This window comes from Ambystoma mexicanum, chromosome 4q (genome assembly GCF_040938575.1).
Source record: "Ambystoma mexicanum isolate Mex_15411 chromosome 4q, UKY_AmexF1_1, whole genome shotgun sequence".
NCBI lineage: Eukaryota > Metazoa > Chordata > Amphibia > Caudata > Ambystomatidae > Ambystoma > Ambystoma mexicanum.
The window spans coordinates 621,770,365-621,790,725 of NC_090928.1; the positions used below are offsets into that span (position 1 = coordinate 621,770,365).

The 20,361-nt window shown below is 50.1% G+C and overlaps 1 protein-coding gene across 2 annotated transcripts in view; it reads left to right on the forward strand.

Annotated features, from left to right (window-relative positions):
- Window positions 1-20,143, forward strand: part of SPRED2 (sprouty related EVH1 domain containing 2) — a 392,302-nt gene extending 372,159 nt beyond the window's left edge. Inside the window, exon 6 of one of the 2 annotated variants that reach the window (XM_069608158.1) lies at window positions 18,550-20,143. In XM_069608158.1, coding sequence (XP_069464259.1) covers window positions 18,550-19,203 — 654 coding nt within the window. In that variant the 3' untranslated portion in view covers window positions 19,204-20,143. The remainder of the gene's footprint in view (window positions 1-18,549) is intronic. The other variant, XM_069608159.1, reaches the window with a different exon arrangement.
- Window positions 20,144-20,361: the final 218 nt, after the last annotated feature.

Genomic DNA, 20,361 nt, shown 5'->3' on the forward strand with positions numbered 1-20,361 from the left:
AGGCCCCATCGGAGGGGGAGCGAGGCGGTGTCCCCCCCTCAAGGATAAGGCGGTGAGCGCACCTAAGGTGGTGAAGGCCTTAATCCATCCGGCCAAGCCCTCTATCGAAACTGTCGCGGCGGCCCTGGCTCAGCCTGTGCAGGCTACACCAGTGGTGGCGACCTCGGGGCTCAGAGTCTCCCTGCCACCTCGGAGGGAGTCATCTTTTGTGCCCATCGATAGGACCCCCGTGAAATCCCCCGTGGGGAAGAAAAAGGGGGGGCAGGGCGTCGTCGTAGATTCGGCCTCAACCTCGGAGGAGGAGCTGGTCGAAGTCTTAAGCCACGGCCTCGGCGTGGAAGAAGACCGACCCGTCGGGATGGATCCCGACGCAGGTGACGACGACATCGTCGAGGGTACCGACGGGGTCCCTGATCGCCCGTCGGATTCCCCTCTGCCAGCGCCGCGAGACAACTCGGCGGCCATTTTGTTGGCTATACAGTCCTTATGCTCAGAGATAAGGACGAGACTACCGTTGCCGACGGAACCTCTCCCATCGGGGGACCCAGAACCGGGACCTTCTGGTGTTCCCCCTACCAAGAAAAGAAGGATCCACCCTCCGCCTCCTTTTCAGCCGTCGCGCCCCTTCCAGCCCTCCTCCCCGTCCACCCGAGGGGATGATACGGGGACTGACACGGCAGCGACGGGTACGGACGACGAGGTATACGACGAGGATGTACCGTCGTCGCCTCCCACCAGGGCTTCTCCGCCCGACGAGATTGGATCGTTCCACTCCATGATCTCCAGGGCATCCGAGCTTTTTCAACTCTGCCCTGAGGAGAAGAAGAAGGAAGGTTTCCTTTATCAGCGGCACGAGGCCAAGAGGAAGACGGTCCTCTCAGTGCCTCTATTGGACGACATTTGGGATGAGGGCCTCACCCTCCTCAAGAACCCTTCCACGACGCCAGCTAGAAGAGACCGGTACGAGAAGAAGTACCGGGTCCCGGACACGGCCCCCCTGTGCCTCCGGGCGCAGCCTACCCCGGACTCCGTCGTCTCCGCGGCGGCCAGGAAGAAAGCGGGGGGGGGGTGCGGCCTCCACATCGACTTCCCCACCGGACGGTGAGGGAAAGAAATTGGACGCTATGGGACGCAGAGTCATCTCGTCGGCAGCAACGACGATTAAAGCGGCCGACGCCTTGGCTATCGTGGCCCGCTACGACAGGGAGCTCTGGTACAAACTGGCTCCCCTGCTGGACTTCCTGCCGGACGACAAGAGGACAGAGGCCCTGGAGATCCTGCAGGAAGGTGAGGTGGCTTCGGACCACGCCATTACCGTCGCGACGGACATCGCCAACACTGGGTTCCGCCAGTTGGGCAACAGCGTTTGCCTTAGGCGGCGTGGATGGCTCAAGGCTACGGACTTCCGTCAAGACGTTCAGACCAGAGTCCTGGACATGCCCTTCGATGGGGACAACCTGTTTGGCAAAACAGTGGACGATTCCCTTCAGGCCATTAAAGCGGACACTGAGACGGCCCGGGCCCTGGGATTTCTGCAGCAACGACGGATGCCCTTTCGGAGCAGCGGAGGCAAGGGCGCCTCCAAAGGTTCCGGCGGCGGTTTCTCCACCTACCGTCAAGCGGCCCGCTCGTCGTCTCAGGAGGCCTACAGAGGACGAGGCAAGTCTGGCGGACTCCACCGTCGTCGCCAAGGAGGTCGAGGCGGCAAAGCCTCGTCCAAGCAGGATTGAACCGACCGTGGGGTCGGGCCCCCACCGAAGCACCCCGGTGGGAGGCCGGCTGGCGAGCTTCGTCAGCGTGTGGGAGTCCATCTCCACCGACCGTTGGGTGCTGGACGCCTTGGCCCAGGGCCACGCGCTCGAGTTTCAAAGAAGGTGTCCACGCGTCCCCCCCGTGGCCAGGAAAGAACTTCACGTCCCTCAACTTCTCCTGGAGGTAAAGGCGATGCTCAGGAAGGGCGCCATCGAACTCGTCCCAAAGAGGCTTCGGGGCTCCGGAGTGTACTCGATATACTTCCTCGTGAAGAAGAAGACGGGGGGATGGCGCCCCATCCTGGACCTGCGACGTCTGAACAAGTTCATCAAGGCGCAAAAGTTTCGGATGGTCACCCTCCAGCACGTCCTGGGTCAGCTGGAGGAAGGAGACTTCCTGTCGTCGTTGGATTTGGAGGATGCCTACTTCCATATTCCCATCCTAAAGGGGCACCGAAAATTCCTCAGGTTTGTGGTCCAAGGGCGTCATTACCAGTTCAAAGCCCTCCCCTTCGGTCTACGGTCGGCACCCAGGGTGTTCACCAAGTGCCTCGCACCGGTGGCGGCGCAGCTGCGCCGCGAGGGGATCCACGTCTACCCCTACCTGGACGACTGGCTCATCCGAGCCAAGACGAGGGAGCTCGCCGTGGTTCACACGGCAAGGACCGTCCAACTTCTCACGGACCTGGGATTCTCCGTGAACTACGCCAAATCCCACCTGGTACCCGCGCAAGACGCTCTGTTTCTGGGAGCGAGGCTCAACACAGTGTCCCTTCTGGCCTCCCCGTCGGAGGAGAGGACCAGGACCATCCTGGGCAAGGTGCAACGGATGTTGGTGGCCGACGCGGCCAAGGTGAGGTCCATCAAGTCCCTCCTCGGAATGATGTCTTCCTGCATCTACCTCATTCCCATGTGCAGGCTCCGGATGCGCCCGTTGCAGGAGTTCCTGGACGCGCGCTGGATCCAAACGACGGGCAGCTTCGAGGAAAGGATCACACTCGACGAGAGTTTCCGACGAGCGATCCGGTGGTGGGACACCCGCGCGCATCTGACGGCGGGCATGGACTTCCAGACCCCAGCCCACCAGGAGACAGTGACCACGGATGTCTCCCTGGAAGGGTGGGGAGCGCACACCGAAAATCTACACGCAAGGGGCCTTTGGCTCCCGACGGAGAAATCTTTACATATCAACGTCCTGGAGCTCCGTGCAGTGTTTTGGGCCCTCAGGTCCTTCCTTCCGTCCCTCAAGGGCAAGGTGGTGAGGATCTTCACCGACAACACCACCACCATGTTTTACATCAGAAAACAGGGCGGAACCAGGTCCCCAGCACTGTCCAAGGAGGCGCAGGACCTGTGGCATTGGGCAGTCGCCCAAGGGATGTTTCTGGTGCCGTTTCATCTGGCAGGGATAAAAAACACCATCGCCGACTCACTCAGCAGGGAGCTGCGCTCGTGCCACGAGTGGGAACTACGGCAGGATCTAGTGGATCGCCTCTTCCGACGGTGGGGCACTCCCCAGATCGACCTGTTCGCGACGGCGACGAACTCCAAGTGCCGGAGGTTCGCCAGCAGGTTTCCCCAGGCGAGGAGCATGGGCGATGCTTTCTCGTTCCCCTGGGAGGGCCTGTTCCTCTACGCGTTCCCTCCTTTGCCACTGCTAATCCGGCTCGTCAACCAGCTCAAGAGGTCACGGTGCAGGATGATCCTCGTCGCACCTGCGTGGCCGAGGCAGATATGGTTCCCGGACCTTCTGGATTTGTCAGCGTCCCCGCCAATCAAGCTGCCGGTGGACGCGGATCTGCTCTCCAGGGAAGGAGGCGCCATCCTCCACCAGGACCCGAAATCGCTGAACTTGCAGGCCTGGCTCCTGCAGCGCTAGAGTTTGGAGGATACGACATACCGGCCGACTGCAGAGAGGTTCTTGCAAAGGCCAGGGCGTCCTCGACTCTTAAATGCTACGGACACAAATGGAAGAGGTTCTCTGTCTGGTGCCACGCACAGAAGATTAACCCTCTATGGATTACGGCTCCCCAAGTTCTGCCGTACCTGCTGACGCTGGCCAAAGCTGGACTGGCACACGCGTCCATCAAGATTCATCTGGCTGCGATCTCCCGATACACCAGGACCACGGGACGGACGTCCTTGTGGTCTCATCGTCTGGTGAAAGAGTTCATGAAGGGACTGTTCAGATCTTTCCCGCCGGTGAAGGCTCCGGCCCCGGCGTGGGAGCTCAACGTGGTGCTGACCAAGCTCATGGGACCTCCGTTCGAGCCTCTGCACTCGGCCCCGTTGAAGTTTCTGTCGTGGAAGACAGCGTTTCTTGTGGCCATCACCTCCGCACGACGGGTGGGAGAGATCCAGGCCCTTTCCTGCAAGGCCCCGTACTTGACTTTTCACGACACGAGGGTGGTGCTCAGGACGCACCCCTCCTTCATGCCCAAGGTACCGTCGGACTTCCATCTCAACGAACCCTTGGTGTTGCCTGTATTCTTCCCGTCGCCTTCGTCGCCGGCTAAGAGGACTTTGCACTCGCTGGATGTGGCTAGAGCGCTGAAGTTCTACGTGGACCGCATGAAGTGTTTTCGGAAGACGTCACAACTCTTTGTGAACTTTGGACCTGTCAATCAGGGGAAGGCTCTCTCGAAGGCTTCCATTTCCAGATGGCTCTCCGGCTGTATCATGTACTGTCATCGGTTGGCAAACCGACCGCTGCCCGGCCGTCCGAGAGCCCATTCCACCAGAGCGATCGCAGCTACCACGGCGTTCCTTTCTGATGTGCCCCTGCTGGACATATGCAGGGCTGCTACGTGGAGGTCGACGCACACCTTCACAAAGTTCTACTGCGTCGATCGGGATTCCAGGGAGGAGTCCAGGGTCGGCCAAGCAGTGCTGCGCAACCTGTTCGCCTGAGGTGAGCCTGGTGAGGAGGTAAGATGCTTAATGTTGAGTTTGATGCAATGCTTAATGTTGAGCCTTTGCCACCTCCCGTGGTTGTGCATGTGTGTTATGCTATGTATTCTTTATTCATGAGCATGTGAATCCATGCCAGACCCCATGCTGGAGAAGGAACAAGTTACTTACCTGTAACTGTTGTTCTCCAGCATGGGTCTGGCATGGATTCACATGCGAACCCTCCCGCCTACCCCTCTGCGGCTCTTCACTTGGTCATACTGCCACTTCACGTGCTTCCAAATCTGAAGATGGCTGCCAGAGGCGGTGCTTAGGTAGAGGGCAGTCATTGGCTGTGGTCAGTATGACGCAGAGACCAGTGATTGGTTGTTACTACGAAAGACAGATCAGAAACGAAACTGATACTGGTTTTTTCTTTACCGAGGATTCCCAGCCTGACGACGGGGAATATTCATGAGCATGTGAATCCATGCCAGACCCATGCTGGAGAACAACAGTTACAGGTAAGTAACTTGTTCCTTCATCTACTCCGAGATCAGGGTTCAAGAAGTGCCACGACTGTGGGGTGAAAATGTCCCTCACGGACCCCCATTGGGTGTGTCTATTGTGCCTGGGATTCTCTCACGTTACGTTGGGAGTGTGGGTCTTGCCCATTGATGACAGCGAAGGCCGTGAAAGAGCGTAAAGGCAAACTGGCTGCAGGTAGGTCCCATAAATCCCCTTCAACAACCCCATCTAAAAGGATATCCTCTGAGTCGAGAGATGACTCCTCATTGTAAGAAGGCTAAAAGGTCCCGATCACGCAGTGGCTCTCAGCACTCGTCATCTTCACTGTGGTCAAAGAAAAGGTGTGGTCTTCGTCGTCGACTTCCTCCCCAGAACAGGTCTCGTCCCAGATCAAATCGGCCTCACCGGCCGAGTGGGAGAAGTTCAGACTCAAGATGCTTGACGTATTAAAAAAAAAGCAGCCTCGACCCCCTCGAACAAAGATGAGAGCCATGCCACAGCCGACAAGCAAGACAAAAGACAAAACCTGAACGCCCTTGGGCCTGGGTGTCCAGGAGAAAACTCCTCGAGAACCCTCAGTTTCCCTCAAAGGAAAAGGCTCCATCAGCATCATCGATGCCGAAAGACTCCACGCTGAGACATAACCAATGCCACAACCATCGAAGCCCTCGACATCGAAACCCTTGGTGTCAAAAGCATTGATGCCATCTCCAAAAACCTCGATTAACGTCAAGGAAATAAACATACCACTGCCTGCCAAGAAAGGATTTTTTTTTCAAATCCCTTTCATCAATTTATGAGGATACTGAGCCATCTTGAGATGACAATCATCCATTTGGATTGCACTATGGGACACACAATGTTCCAGATACCTTAATTTTGGAGGATTCAGGATTAAGAGACCTATGTGGCACCCTGCAATCTGCACGTGGTTTGGACACATCTCCAGAGTTAGAATTTGGCAGGCCAGACCCCTCGGACTATACTGATGTTTCTTATAGACAAGTCCTGTCTAGAGTAATAGAATTTCTGATGTTTTTTAATCTGCTTAGAATCACATGCTGTGCATAGGTCCGACATCCAGTGGTCACTGCGGAGTATTGCATTTTGTTTTTCGTAGTCGAAAAGGGACGTCAACAAGGCGTGTCTGAAATACTATCCCTATAGTGACGTGCCTTGTACCCACAATCCCTCACGCGTCAAGGTCCCTCAGATTGTTTTTTTCCGCCCAGCTACTGGTCGCCTTTACGCGGAGCTCCTCGAGAGACATTGCAGATTTCTTCTCCTCGACCTTTGGTCGTTTTCCTACTTAATATATAACACATCGATCCCTCCCTCGACGCAGTTGTGAAGCTGTCTCCGCCGAGCAAGATCTTCGACGGAGGGGACGAGCGGAGGAGATCCTTCGGCGTTGCTGAACACGTGGCCTGGCCTCGCAGGCCAAATACATTAGGGAGAGTGGGGTCGTGGGACATCTCTGGTTCTTTTCTGAGAATGCCTTTCCTTTTCCCCTTCCTTTCCCTTGGGGTCGTTATTACGATTTATTGCCTCGGCTATGGAGAGGACACCCTTTAGGTTTTGCCTGCTTTGCAAGGGCAAGTTTACTTGGAAGGACAAGCATTCACAGTGTAACCCCTGCTTGCCCCTCGATCACAAAGAGGAGGGTTGCACGGCTTGTCGGCTTCTTAAACCAAAGACTCTAAAAGACCGTAGGGTCAAGAGGTGGGCGGCCTACGCTATGTCGAAGGCCGATTCTTCACCCGCCGCTGCTACCACCGACAGTGACGAGGTGATAACGTGATAACACGACCTCCGCTACGGAAGTCGTAGACCCCTCTAAAGAGCGCTCGCGCTTTTCGTCGTCTGTCCCCGGCCCCGACGGGCTCAGCTCACGCCCTGCTTATGGGGATGAACACCCCGGCGACACTGACGCACACAATACCACACATAAGCACACAACCCATGGCTCTTCTTCGTCAAAGACGAAGAAAGCATCAGCGCCCAAGGAGACGCAGGTTCCACCGGCGGCCTCCTCGGACCGTTCAGGTTCGAAGCCCCTCTCACAGCCGCGACCAGCGACTGGGCTTTCGGCAAATAAGGGCGCCGCCCCCAAACCATCGGCCGGAGCGCACCAGCAGAGAGCGCACGCCGCCGTAGAACGATCGACACCCGTAACGTCGAAACCACAGCCCAAAGCTGACAAACGAGTCGCAGAGAGCTTGGCGAGGATCGTTGTAGCCGACGCCCAGAAGCATACGCCGAAAGACACGTCGAGCGCTACGCAAAGGTCGAAAGCCGGAAGAAAGACAGGGACTACCCCCTTCAGTCGGGGGGACCCCCAGCGCACCGGAAAGCTTTTCGGAAGGCGACGGGACACTCTCCTCGACGTTATGGGAGAGGCCGAGCCGTTTTCAGCTAGATGACACTAATTTTCCCCCGCTAGAACGCTCAGGGGTACCCCATGAAACCATGGAAAGGCTCCATCTCTGCATGGAGAGAATGGAGAGGTTTATGAAGACCCAGAACCCTCCTAAACAAGAGAAGGCCCTCAGGAGGACCCCAGGGCCAAATTCCCGAGACTATTCAATCCCCAGCAGGACACAGCCTTAGATTTCCATAATGTGTTGTATGGCCTCACTGGTGAGGAACAATACTTGGAGGAGGAGGATGAATTTGTGGACGATGAAGAGGGACAGAACCAGGAAGAAGGTCTGGAAGACAGCCCAGACATGGTAGGAGAAGGCTTCGGAGAAAATCCAGAAGAAGGACCTTCTCATCCCTGGCAATCCCCATCAGTATATTCGGACACTGATGTCCTGAACCTTAATCCTCCTGACAATTCACCTGTTAGAAACACGTCTCCCATTGACGATCAGCCCACATTCAATGCCCTGTTGCGCAGAGCAGCAGCACATTTCGAACTGGACACTGGGGAGATCTCTCCTGAAATAGACTTTGTGGAAAGAGTAATTAAGGAGAAACCCCCGGTCAGCCAGACCATTCCCCTCCTCGCTTCAGTGAAGAGAAGAATCATCCCTTCGCTATCCACACCCGCACTAATCAGAGGAGTTAATCCAAGAATTGAAAAACTTTTCACTCCTTCACCCTCAGACCCGCTGTACATCAGGGGACATTCCATTCCGGATTCCCTTGTAGTAACTAATACAAGGAAGAGGGCAGGGGTGCCGCTGTCGACCAGCGAGGCACCACCTGACAAGGAGGGCAAGAGGTTATATGCCCTTGCAAAGAGAGTCACATCCTCAGCTGCCTTTTCGGCAAGAATTGCGAACAACAATTCTTTGCTAGCTAGCTACGCAGACGCGCAGTGGGCCAAACTGCGCAAAGACGCCGAAGAAGCGCCAGAACCTCTACATACATGCCTGCTATCAACTATTGGCAAAGGAACCCAGGTCAACCAGAGTATTGTAAAGAACTCTCTGGATGCTGCAGAGACAGCGGGACGTTCCCTGGTTCAGGGAATACGCCTAAAACGCCATGTATGGCTGCGCAACTCAGGGTTCAAACCGGAGACACAGGCGTCTTTAATAAATAAACCTGTTGAAGACTCAAACCTCTTTGGGAAAGCGGTGGATGAGGCTCTGGAGATGGCTAAAAAAGAGTTTGATACTATCAAAACTCTTGACCAGATCTCTAAGCCCACTACCAGACGCGGCTATGGCAACAAACGCTTTTTTCGTGGCCAACGCCAACAGCAGAATCAGCAGCAACACTACCCTGCCACCAATTATCAGACCAATAGTGGGCAGTACAGCCAAAGAGGCCAGCGCCATGGCAAAGGGAGAGGTCGGGGGTCCACCCCCAGAGGCTCCCAAGCCCCCAATAACACCAAGTGACGCGAAGATTCGTGTCCCCTCCCATGCAACACCGGTCGGGGGCCGGATAACATCCTTTATTCCAGCATGGGAGGGAATACCGTCAGACCGCTGGGTACTTTCCACCGTAGCCCACGGATACTGCATCGAATTCAACGGTTCCCCAACATACAGACCCCCGAAGGGACGACGCATGACACCGGAACACCTTGCCATCCTTCTCCAAGAAGTACAACAACTGCTGGAAAAAGGAGCCATAGAGGTCGGCCTCTATCTCAGGTAACGGAAGGTATTTATTCAGTGTACTTCCTTGTACCCAAAAAGGATCTAACCATGCGCCCTGTATTAGATCTGCGCCCAGCGAACAAGTTTATCAAACCCCAGAAGTTTCGTATGGTGACCTTACAGGAAGTGATCCCACTGCTATCACAGGGAGATTACATGACAACACTGGACATGAAAGATGCATATTTTCGTATTTTAATGTTGCCAGCGCACAGAAGATACCTCAGGTTCATGATAGAGGGCAAACACTACCAGTTCAGAGTGCTACCCTTCGGCATAGCATCAGCACCAAGGGTATTCACGAAGGTACTGGCAGTGGCAGCGGCCCACCTGCGCAGGTTGTCCATCCCAGTTTACCCTTACCTCGACGACTGGCTCCTAACAGGGGATTCTTACGAAACATGCTTCTCCAATACCCAAAAGCCTGTAGACCTTTTGTTCCAGTTGGGCTTCTCCATCAACGAAAAGAAGTCCAGCCTAGACCCCAGCCAAATCAAACAATTCCTAGGGGCTCTAATTCAAACAAAGGACGGCCTCGTCTTCCCCTCCAACGAGAGGGTCCAAAACATGATGTTTCAGATCCCTCAATATGTGACCGGTCGAGAGGTGACGGTACGCAAAGCAATGCGCTTGCTAGGCATGATGGCGTTGTGTATTTATTTGGTACTTCACGCGCGCCTGCGCATGCGCCCTATGCAAAAGTGGCTCAACAGCCAGTGGTGTCAGGCCAGCGGACTATGGGACGATCTAGTGGTGGTCTCGCAGGCCTTGGTTCTCTCGCTACGGTGGTGGACAAAGGAAAACCTGGAAAGAGGGAAACCCTTTGCCACACCCGTGGCGGAAGCCACTCTAACCACAGACGCATCCCTCACAGGATGGGGGGCTCACCTATCCCATCAGACTGCTCACGGAGTGTGGACTCCGAACATAGCATCCAAACACATAAATCTACTGGAGCTACTAGCTGTGTTCAAGGCGCTAAAAGCCTTCCAGGAACACCTACAAGGCAAGACTGTGTTGGTCCTTACAGACAGCACCACAGCCATGTACTACATCAACAAGCAGGGGGGCACCCACTCTCCAGGACTGTCCAAACTGGCCCAAAATATATGGAAGTGGGCTCTCAAACAAAACATGTTCCTACTGTCACAACATGTACCAGGGGAACTCAATCTGCTGGCAGACAAACTCAGCAGAGATTTCCCCCTGCCCGAAGAGTACGAATGGCGACTGCACGAAGACATCGTCTTCGACGTCTTCACACAATGGGGATTCCCAGAAATAGACCTGTTCGCAACCCTGGAGAACTCACAATGCCAAAGTTACGCCTCCAGGTACCCCCAGAACCAATCCAAGGGGAACGGTCTGTCGATGCAATGGTCAGGGAAATTTGTTTACGCTTTTCCCCCGACTCCCCTTCTCAACAAGGTGGTGCACAAGATGCACCAGGAACAAGTGACCATGATACTGGTGGCCCCAATGTGGGCCCGACAGCCATGGTTCGCTCACTTGATGGAGATGTCTCTATCTCCCCCAGTGAAACTCCCCTGCCCTTACAACATGCTGTCACAAGACAAGGGCAGGACTCTGCATCCATGCCCCCAGAACATGAACTTAGCAGCTTGGCTCCTGAGATCATAGAATTCGGACATCTACAGCTCCCGCAGAGATGCATGGACATCCTCAGGGAAGCCAGAAAACCTAACACTCGCCACTGCTATTCTAGTAAGTGGAAGAGATTTGTCATCTGGTGCAGAGGAAAAAGCATCAACCCGATTGACTGCTCTCCCACACATATTGTTCTATACCTGACCCACTTATTGGATTCAGGTCTAGTGTTCAATTCCATTAAAGTCCACCTAGCGGCACTTTCTGCATACACCACTTCCCAACTCAAAGTGTCGTGGTGGAAGATCCCTGTTATAAAGGCCTTCATGGAGGGAGTAAAGAGAATACACCCCCCGATAGCTGACCCAACTCCCGGATGGGACCTTAACGTGGTACTTACCAGACTCATGGGCTCACCATTCGAACCCATGCACAAAGCATCTCTTAAACACCTCACTCTTAAGACTGCTTTTCTAATAGCTATCACCTCCATCAGGAGAGTAAGTGAACTACAGGCTCTTTCTGTTCTAGACCCCTTCGTTACAGTTCACAGAGATAAGGTGGTTCTACGCACGCACCCAAGGTTTGCTCCGAAATTAATCTCGAAATTCCACGTAAACCAGTCTATAGAACTGCCAACGTTCTTTCAAAATCCTTCCAACTTGGGAGAAAAAACTCTGCACACACTAGATGTGCGCAGAGCGGTCATGTTCTACATGGAAAGAACCAGACCACTGAGGAAGACTAATCAGTTCTTCGTCTCGGTGGCAGCAGGAAGAGAAGGGGATGCAGTTTCAAAGTCCACTATTTCTAGATGGATTGTTCAATGCATCACTCTCTGCTATACTCTTGCTAAGAGAGAACTGCCCTTTAAGCCAAGAGCACACTCTACTCGAGGCACGGGGGCGTCCATAGCATTCATTGCAAATGTTCCCCTTGAGTCCATCTGCAAAGCGGCTACCTGGAGTTCTGTGCACATCTTTACAAAACACTACTGTCTAGATGCACACTCGAGATCTGACTCCCAGGTGGGACAGGCAGTATTAAGACATCTTTTCTCTACTGTTCCTTCTCATAACCCACCGCCAACTCCGGGTACTGCTCGCTAGTCTATGCACAGCATGTGATTCTAAGCAGATTAACAAACATCATAAGACAATGCATTACTTACCGTAAAAGCATTTCTGATGGTTGTATCTGCTTAGATTCACATGCGCCCACCCTTCCTCCCCGCTCGGATGGAAGGAACATAGACTTCCTTTTATATCTCTTTTCTGTACTCACTCACGTCTAGAAGGCTCCCTCAGGGCAGAAAAATACAAAGAGAGGGACCTCGACGCGTGAGGGATTGTGGGTACAACGCACGTCAATATAGGGATAGTATTTCAGACACGCCTTGTCGACGTCCCTTTTCGACTACGAAAAACAAAATGCAATACTCCGCAGTGACCACTGGATGTCGGAACTATGCACAGCATGTGAATCTAAGCAGATACAACCATCAGAAATGCTTTTACGGTAAGTAATGCATTGTCATCTGGGATGGAGTAGGCCTGCACCATTATTTGAGCAGGATGACCTAGCCGATATCTTAGACGAAGGACCCCAGGAGGACCCTATTCTACCATTCCATGTGGCTTTGCAAAAAATAGTTAATGCTAACTGGGAGGCCCCTGTGTTACTTCCAGATGTGACCAGGAAACTACCCAGCAAGTACCATGCATCAAGCAGTGACCCATACTATTTGACAAAACCCCCAACTCCTGAGAACTTGGTAGTTCAGGCTGACACATGTACATCGAGGCAACAAGCATACCCAACCAATCCCTCCCCACCCCCCAGACAGAGATGATAAGCATTATGACTCTTGGGCTAGAAAGATTTTCTCTGCAGGGAGTATGGCCCTTAAGTCAGCAAATGCCACTTGTGCACTGGCCAGGTTCACTTTCACATTATGGGATTGTATAGCAATGGTGGCTGAACACATCCCTGAGGGGTAAGAAAGAGACAGCTTTTTGAATATTGTCAAGGATGGGAAAGATGCGATGTGCGAATCCCTCCAAACTGGTCTTGACTCTGCGGACAGCATCAGCAGAGCTATGGCAGCTAGCACGGCAACGCAAAGATTTGCCTGGTTGAGAAAGTTGGGTTCTGCACCAGATGTACAATCCAGAGTTTTTAACATGCCCTTTGACGGCACTCACTTATTTGGCAGCAAGCTGCAGACCTACAAAGGAGCAGCCAAAACCCTTGCCGCAGCAATCAGACAGCCACCTACTCGCCCCACTTGTACACCTTGGAGGGCCAGGTCCTTTCACTATTACTCCTCAGTTGGAAGAGGGAGAGGACTGTTGAATCAAAGAAGTCAGAAACGATTACAGCGTGGTGGATGGGGAGGAGATGCTATGATCGCCCAGACAGGTGCTGCTTTACCCTCAGCCGCCCCAAAACCTCTCTGAGGTCTTCCTCCACAAGACCCCAGTGGGAGGAAGGCTCTCACAGTATCTCAAAGAATGGCCGAGTATTACTTTAGATGCATGGGCACTGGAAACAGTAGCCCAGGCTTACTCCCTCCCCTTTCTAAAAAGGCCTCCAGATCATCAGAGTTCCAGATCCGCTCCTTAGGCAGGAAATGTTGACCCTGCTAGAGAAAGGTGCTATAGAACCAGTACCTGTGCGGAGAGGAACAAGGGTTGGCACTCCCCTTTCTTCCTAATCCCCAAGAAGGACCGAGGATTGAGACCCATCTTGGACTTGAACAAGTTCCTCAGGAAGGACAAGTTCAAGATGGTCACACTTTCTCAGATCCTTCAGGCCCTCCAGCTTCAGGAATGGATGGTATCATTGGAGTTTCAGGATGCTTACTTTCATGTACCAATCCATCACAAGCACAGAAAGTACCTGAGGTTCGCCGTTGGTGGTTCTCCTTATCAATTTCGAGTTCTGCTTTTTGGGCTGACCTCCGCCCTGAGGGTTTTCACCAAGTTGATGGTGGTAGTGGCAGCGAGTCTCAAGAGAGGGGGGGGATTCAAGTCTACCCCTACCTAGACGATTAGCTGATCAGGGCTCGCTATCCCGAGCAGGCCTTGCAACATCTCAGCATAACCTGCCACTACCTCCACAGACTGGACTTCTCCCTCATCTTCAAGAAGTCCCACACGATACCATCTCAAAGGATCCAACTCATCTGGGTTATCCTGGACGCATCCTTGGGAAAATCCACGCCACCTGAGGTGAGGGCTAAAGACATTCTGCAGATGGTAAGCAAATTCCAAAATGCCAGAATCCTCCGGCTTCAATTTTCTGAGGTTGCTAGGCTTCATGGCATCCTGCATTTTCCTGGTGCCAGAGGCTTGTCTGAAAATGAAATCCCTCCAATGGGCTCTCAGGATTCAATGGTCACAATTCTCAGGCAAAATGTCAGACCTCCTTTAGGTTCCAAACAGAGTAGCACAAGATCTTCTGTGGTGGACCTTCCAGGATTTTTTTTTTTAAGGGAGAACCTTTTTGGCAACCATGGGCAGAGATAATTGTAGTGGCGGATGCCTCGCTCACGGGGTGGGGAGCTCACACCAACAATCTGACAATCAGCGGTCGTTGGTCTCCATCGGAATCAAAACTACACGTCAGTCTTTTGGAGCTGAGGGCTATCCGACTAGCACTGAAGCAAAATTACATAGGAGGCAGTGGTTACTTGGTTACAGCATATTAGCAGGTTACACAGAACAGTTGGGTTGACCACGTTAGGTTACAGTATTGTACAGGGTAGCGCTAACTTGGGAGTTGAACGAAGCAGTTTAGACAAATAGCGTTGTTTTGTTAGCTTTGCGGAACGCTAAGTGGGAATCAATTCCCCTATTGTGCGATGGTAGGGCATTCCAGTGGGCAGCTGCAATGGCTGGGAAGCTGGAGCCGCCTGCACGTACACGTGACATGTAGCGCACGCCTGCTGGAAAATATTTCCGAAGCAGCTAAAGCTGGATATGGAGATATCATAACATGAGGAATACGTGGAAGGAACATCCAGTCGAAAGAACTTTACCATGGGCAAGTAACTTGTTCTTCTAAGGTAAGTAAGAACTTTGTGGAACTATTTTAGAATAGCACCAACGCAATTAAGGGAAGCACAACCAACCCAGGGTTAGAAGTTTAGAAGAGCAGTAGCTAATCAAGGTGAGTAAGGCCTGTATAATTTTTTAATGAGCCTCAAGCTACTGAAAAGTAGGTATAAACCTTAAGACTGTTTTAGATCTGTATAAAGCAGAACAAGGAAAACCAACCCCAATGTTATACTTTAAGAATTACACAATGTTATTCAAGGCAGGTAAAGCCTATTGGTAAGCTTTTACACTCATCCAATTAAGAATAATAAAACAGTATCAATACTTATTACTTTTTAGAAGAAGGTGGGAACACCATTCTAAGTTAATAAAGCAACTTATACACTTTTTAAAGGAGCAGAATGCAACTGAAAAGTAAGCATAAACTTAAGGACACTTTAACTTCTTTCACAGAGATACCGTTACCACACTAACTTCTTTAGCAAGTACTTTTACCCTTATTATAGTTTCAAGGCAGAATCCCTTTCATATCCAGTCCTTCCCTAGTCTATTGCATGTGTTCTTTCAGGGGAAGAAGAGGGACCTAGGTGCTCTAGGTGCCAGCTGTAGCCAGATTGAGACAGGGATCAGTTGCAGGAAAGTTGAAGTTCCATAGGAGATCTTCTTAAACAAGTAAGTATTCACTTTCAGAGTTAGTGTTCAGGGACTTCACAGAAGGCTCCCTATATGTGTTACAGCATTAGGCCTGGGCAAGTGGTATGGGCAAACTCCCACCCACTCAACCTCACAAGATGCACATCACAGTACTTTAGGAGAAAAGAAGAGCTTCTGAGGGGATGCCTTCAGGATGCAGCAGCACAGAACCCGGTCTCTGGATTCTTGGTCTGGAGACGAAAGAACTGGACACTGGATGGGCACTTGCAGCAGCAGTCGCCCGAGGAGGCTTCCAGCAAATGTTTCTTCACAGATTGTCATGGCTCTGTGAATTTGGCACCTTTTTACAGCAGCCAGATGAAGAATGAATATCGCTCGTAGGATCTCTCGGTCCTGCACTGTGATGAGGGGACATCAGGGATTCAAATCGTTTCTGGAGATCCAGCAGGGGTCCACCAAAGTTTCGGATGGGTTTGGACTTCAGAAGACCATGCACCGCACTCAGGCTTCGGGTCCCAGTATATTGGCGGTTTGTAGCCTAGCAAGGCCGCAGCACATTGTGGGATGGCTCAAAATGCAGGTCTTCCTAAGACTAGTTGATCTCACCAGCTTCTGGATACGAGCTGTCTCATTCGGGGCCCCCAGGTCGATTGGAATGAAGTGTTGCATCAGGCTCCGGTTACACAGGCTGTTCGGTTGCTGGAAATCGCTAGACAACGTCTTTGCTTCATCTTCCTCTTCAGTTTCAGATCCAGTGGTCGACTTTTCAGCAGCTGCCAGGTTCAGAGTATTTATCAGGAACTACAGCACAACTTCTCCAATCTCTCCCTGCAGTTTACAGAAAGGGGGTGGTCTTGCTGTCCAATCAGGACAGGCAGCCACCCACTGGGACTTAGTTCCTTTCAGGCAAGGTGAAGAACATGGGGCTGCAGAGTTTTGGACTCCTACCTCGCTCCCTTCCTTCTCAGACGCTCTGGAGCCTCTGCGTGGAAAACAAAGTATTCCTGACAAAGACACAATTTCCACTGAGGTCATTCCTGCCTTGAATGGCAGGGGAAGACCTCAGGAACAACAAGCAAATGAGAAATGGCGAAAAGGGAGCTCACCATTCTAGTAGAATGGTGGACCTCCTGTGCATTACCGAGACTGATTTAACAGCCTGCGAGTAATACAACTAAAAAGCCACCAAGGTAAAACCACTGCCACCAGCCTTTCAAGTAAACTTGCAATTGTCACACAAATGTACCAGGTAAGTAAGAAAGGTGGGGTGTGCTGGATCTCTTAAATTAATGTAAAGGGGATGTGAATCCCACTTTACGTCTTGAGAACAGTAGTTTAACCGAGAAATAAAAGGAAGCCACTGCATTTAAAATGCTGTGTGCTGCCAGAGTATGTTACAGTCACTCCAAAGTTATAGGAAACTATAACTTCAATCACACACTATGGAAAGACATAAAAAGGTCACACATTAAAAAAAAAGAGTAAAACACTAGGCAAGAGCGGGAAAAGATTCCCGCTCACCTAGGGACAAGGTAAAATAATCACAAATGTTCTGGGGTTGACACAGGTGTCAGGAAGATTTATCATAAAGATAAAAATCTTACCTAACAATAGTTCTTCAAGAAATTGTATTCAGATCAATCTCATGGGATCGAAACCTAAATATCCATGTTCTGTTCTTTGTAATCAATATTCCTACCAAATATATTTTTTACCATCTATTTGGATGTGCTAAGTAAAACATCCCCCATTTAAAATAATTTTCAGTGTGCCCATATTCCAAATAGAGTTGCACACAGGGTGTTCTCATATTCTTTCTCCTAATCGTAGTGCTCCACAGTTCGAGTGGGTATCTTGCTTGACGTTTGTTCCATGTATTTGAAACCACAAAGGCTGCAATGAAATAAATGGAAAATGCTGTCTGACAATTATAGTGGTGTCACAATGTCCAAGTTCTTCCAATGCTTATCAAAATCGGTATTGTTTTGGTGTGAATTCACATGCAGAGCCCATTACACGTGTATAGTGTCCAACTACTGGGAGAAGATTCCAAAGTCATCTGTCTGCTCTATCCCTGAATTGACATGTAAATTGACAATAGCAATCCCTCAGATTTTCAGACTTTTCAAAGAGAATAAAGGGGAGCCCAAATCATGGTGGCACAGATTTATTAATGGGCCCTTTTTTTAATGCAATACTTAAGTTGATTCTCGATAATTGAGATGATCCTTCGTAACACCAGTAATTCTTGCTATATTGTGTTTTGGTCTGGGCTCAAACCGTGCTTCTCTCAGTATAAATAGTTTTCTTTTGTGGGACTGGCTAATCCATTTTTTGGGATAGCCGCTGTTTTCTTTTTTTTCTTTTTAACTCCCCTGTTTATCATTCTGCTTTGTTAACTGAATGTCATGGTTGCAATAGCTAAATCAAATCAATAATTGTTTGCTCATCACCATTCCAAAGCTGGATAATATCATCGATCTAGCACTTGCAAGTATGGATCTGTTCAAAAATGGGTTCTCTGTTCAGCGTATGTTAGTGTTTGAAGGCTGACATATAAAAAAGTATTGCAAGGCTAGGGCCAAAAGCTGCTTGTCACTGTACCTTTTGGTTTGCAGAAAAAAAAGTTACACTGTGCCATAAAAAGTACAAAAAGGTGTAAATGTGTATTTTTTTTGTTGCCCATTTTTACATGCTTATTTTGCACTTTGTAGTACAAAAGTACGTGCCTCCATGTAATTGACCATTTGCGCTTTATATAGAACTACCTCCCTTAGAGTTTTTTTTTCTTTTTTAACTTGCTAAGCTTTTGACTTTCTTAGAGGTTTTCTTTCATTTGTATTTCATATCGTAATTCCACTTAAATGTTATTTTGAAAATTGTTATAAAATTTGTTGCAAATGTGAAATTCATACGACTGATTGTTTACTTTTTCCCCAGTCTCTTCCTAGATCACCTCGGCATGTCAGTTTTCCAGATGACGATGAAGAAATTGTGCGTATTAACCCGCGGGATAAATGCTGGATGAAAGGTTATGAGGATTACAGACATGCCCCAATCCATCAGAAGTACATTGACACAGAGGGAATGGACTCCTATGTACGTTTTGCCAAAAGTGAAGCGTCAAAACCTGAATACAATTACCAGTACATAGACAGCTCGAATTTTGGCCGTTGTGCTGATGGATTGAAAGGTAGTGTGATAAATGCTCAACCAGCAAGATCAAAGACAGGACGGGGCAAAGATGGGGAGAGATCAAGATGCATATACTGCAGGGACATGTTTATTCATGAAGAAAACTCCAGAGGAAAATGCCAAGATGCACCAGATCCTATCAGAAAATGCATACGTCGAGTTAGCTGCATGTGGTGTGCAGACAGTATGCTTTATCACTGCATGTCTGACCCTGAAGGAGACTATACCGACCCATGCTCGTGTGATACGAGTGATGAAAAGTTTTGCCTCCGATGGATGGCTCTTTTTGCCTTGTCCTTTATCGCCCCCTGTATGTGTTGTTACTTGCCCCTGCGGGCTTGCTACCACTGCGGCATCATGTGTAAGTGCTGTGGCGGAAAACACAAAGCAGCTGGGTGACCACAGATAATCACTAACTTTTCCTGTCTGCTTCTCTACAAGTCAAGGCTCACACTTGCCTGGAGCTTTCAAGAATCATCCTTGTACTTTGATTTCTGCTCACCCAGCAAAGAGCTGAACATTAAGGATTGATCCCAAGACCACTGTATGCCGATTGCTTATCCGAGATTCTCTGCGACGTTGACTTTTGTATTCTTAATCTCTAACAGAAGAGAATGTCTTGTACAGGATCAGATAATACAATGTTTTTGGCAGTTAAAAAGCTTGACATCTGTGCTGCGAACAATGGTGGATTTTTTTCAAAACCCCAATGTCGTTTTACACCAATGAACAGAAGCCATAATCGAGTAGTTTGGGAACTTATAAAATCACACCTGGAGGGGACACAGTGGAATAAATCCAGATTAGCAGTATTTTTTGTCTGCATACAGATGTTGTGTTTAACTGCAGAAACACGTTGTGCTAGTTAAAACATGTACTATGACTCAGTATTGCAGTCCTTTTTGTATCCATTAGTTAGCAGAGAATAATGCTAAAGTCCATCATCATTTCTTCTAGAAAACAGGTTTTACTTACTACCTTAAAGGTTTCAGTGCATTTTTACATGGGAAACAAGTTTATAATTAAGCTGTTCCGACAGTTCTCAAAGTAGATATTTTTGTTTGAAAAACCCTTCAAAGGGACGTTGAGCTGTGCATTGCTTTTCTAAATAACGTGTAACAACTTAATTTTGACATCGAATGATGAGCAACGTGATAGTAAATGTATGGCTCAACACTAATATTGTCCTGATAGTGTCAATGTATTTGTTAAGCAAGCAATCTGCAACAAGCTAGACAATGCAACCACAAAAGCTGTATGGAAGTGGTATTTTGCCATAAATTGTATTTCACAATCAAACTAATGCACTTTTCATAAAGAAGATAAACATTCGCGCATATTCAGATCTTGCGTAGAAATGTTATTTGAACTACCACGCTCACAAGAAGAGCTCTACACACAAGATAGTACTCTATTCTTTCTCTGCTACCAAGGTAATGACAGAATTCCGTATAAATCAGGAGATGGGACTGCCCGTCTTTCTAGCGACCTCAGTTGAATGTTTCACTGAACCTTTTAATATTATATGTGTGAGATGTGCTCCAGGATTATTGTGAC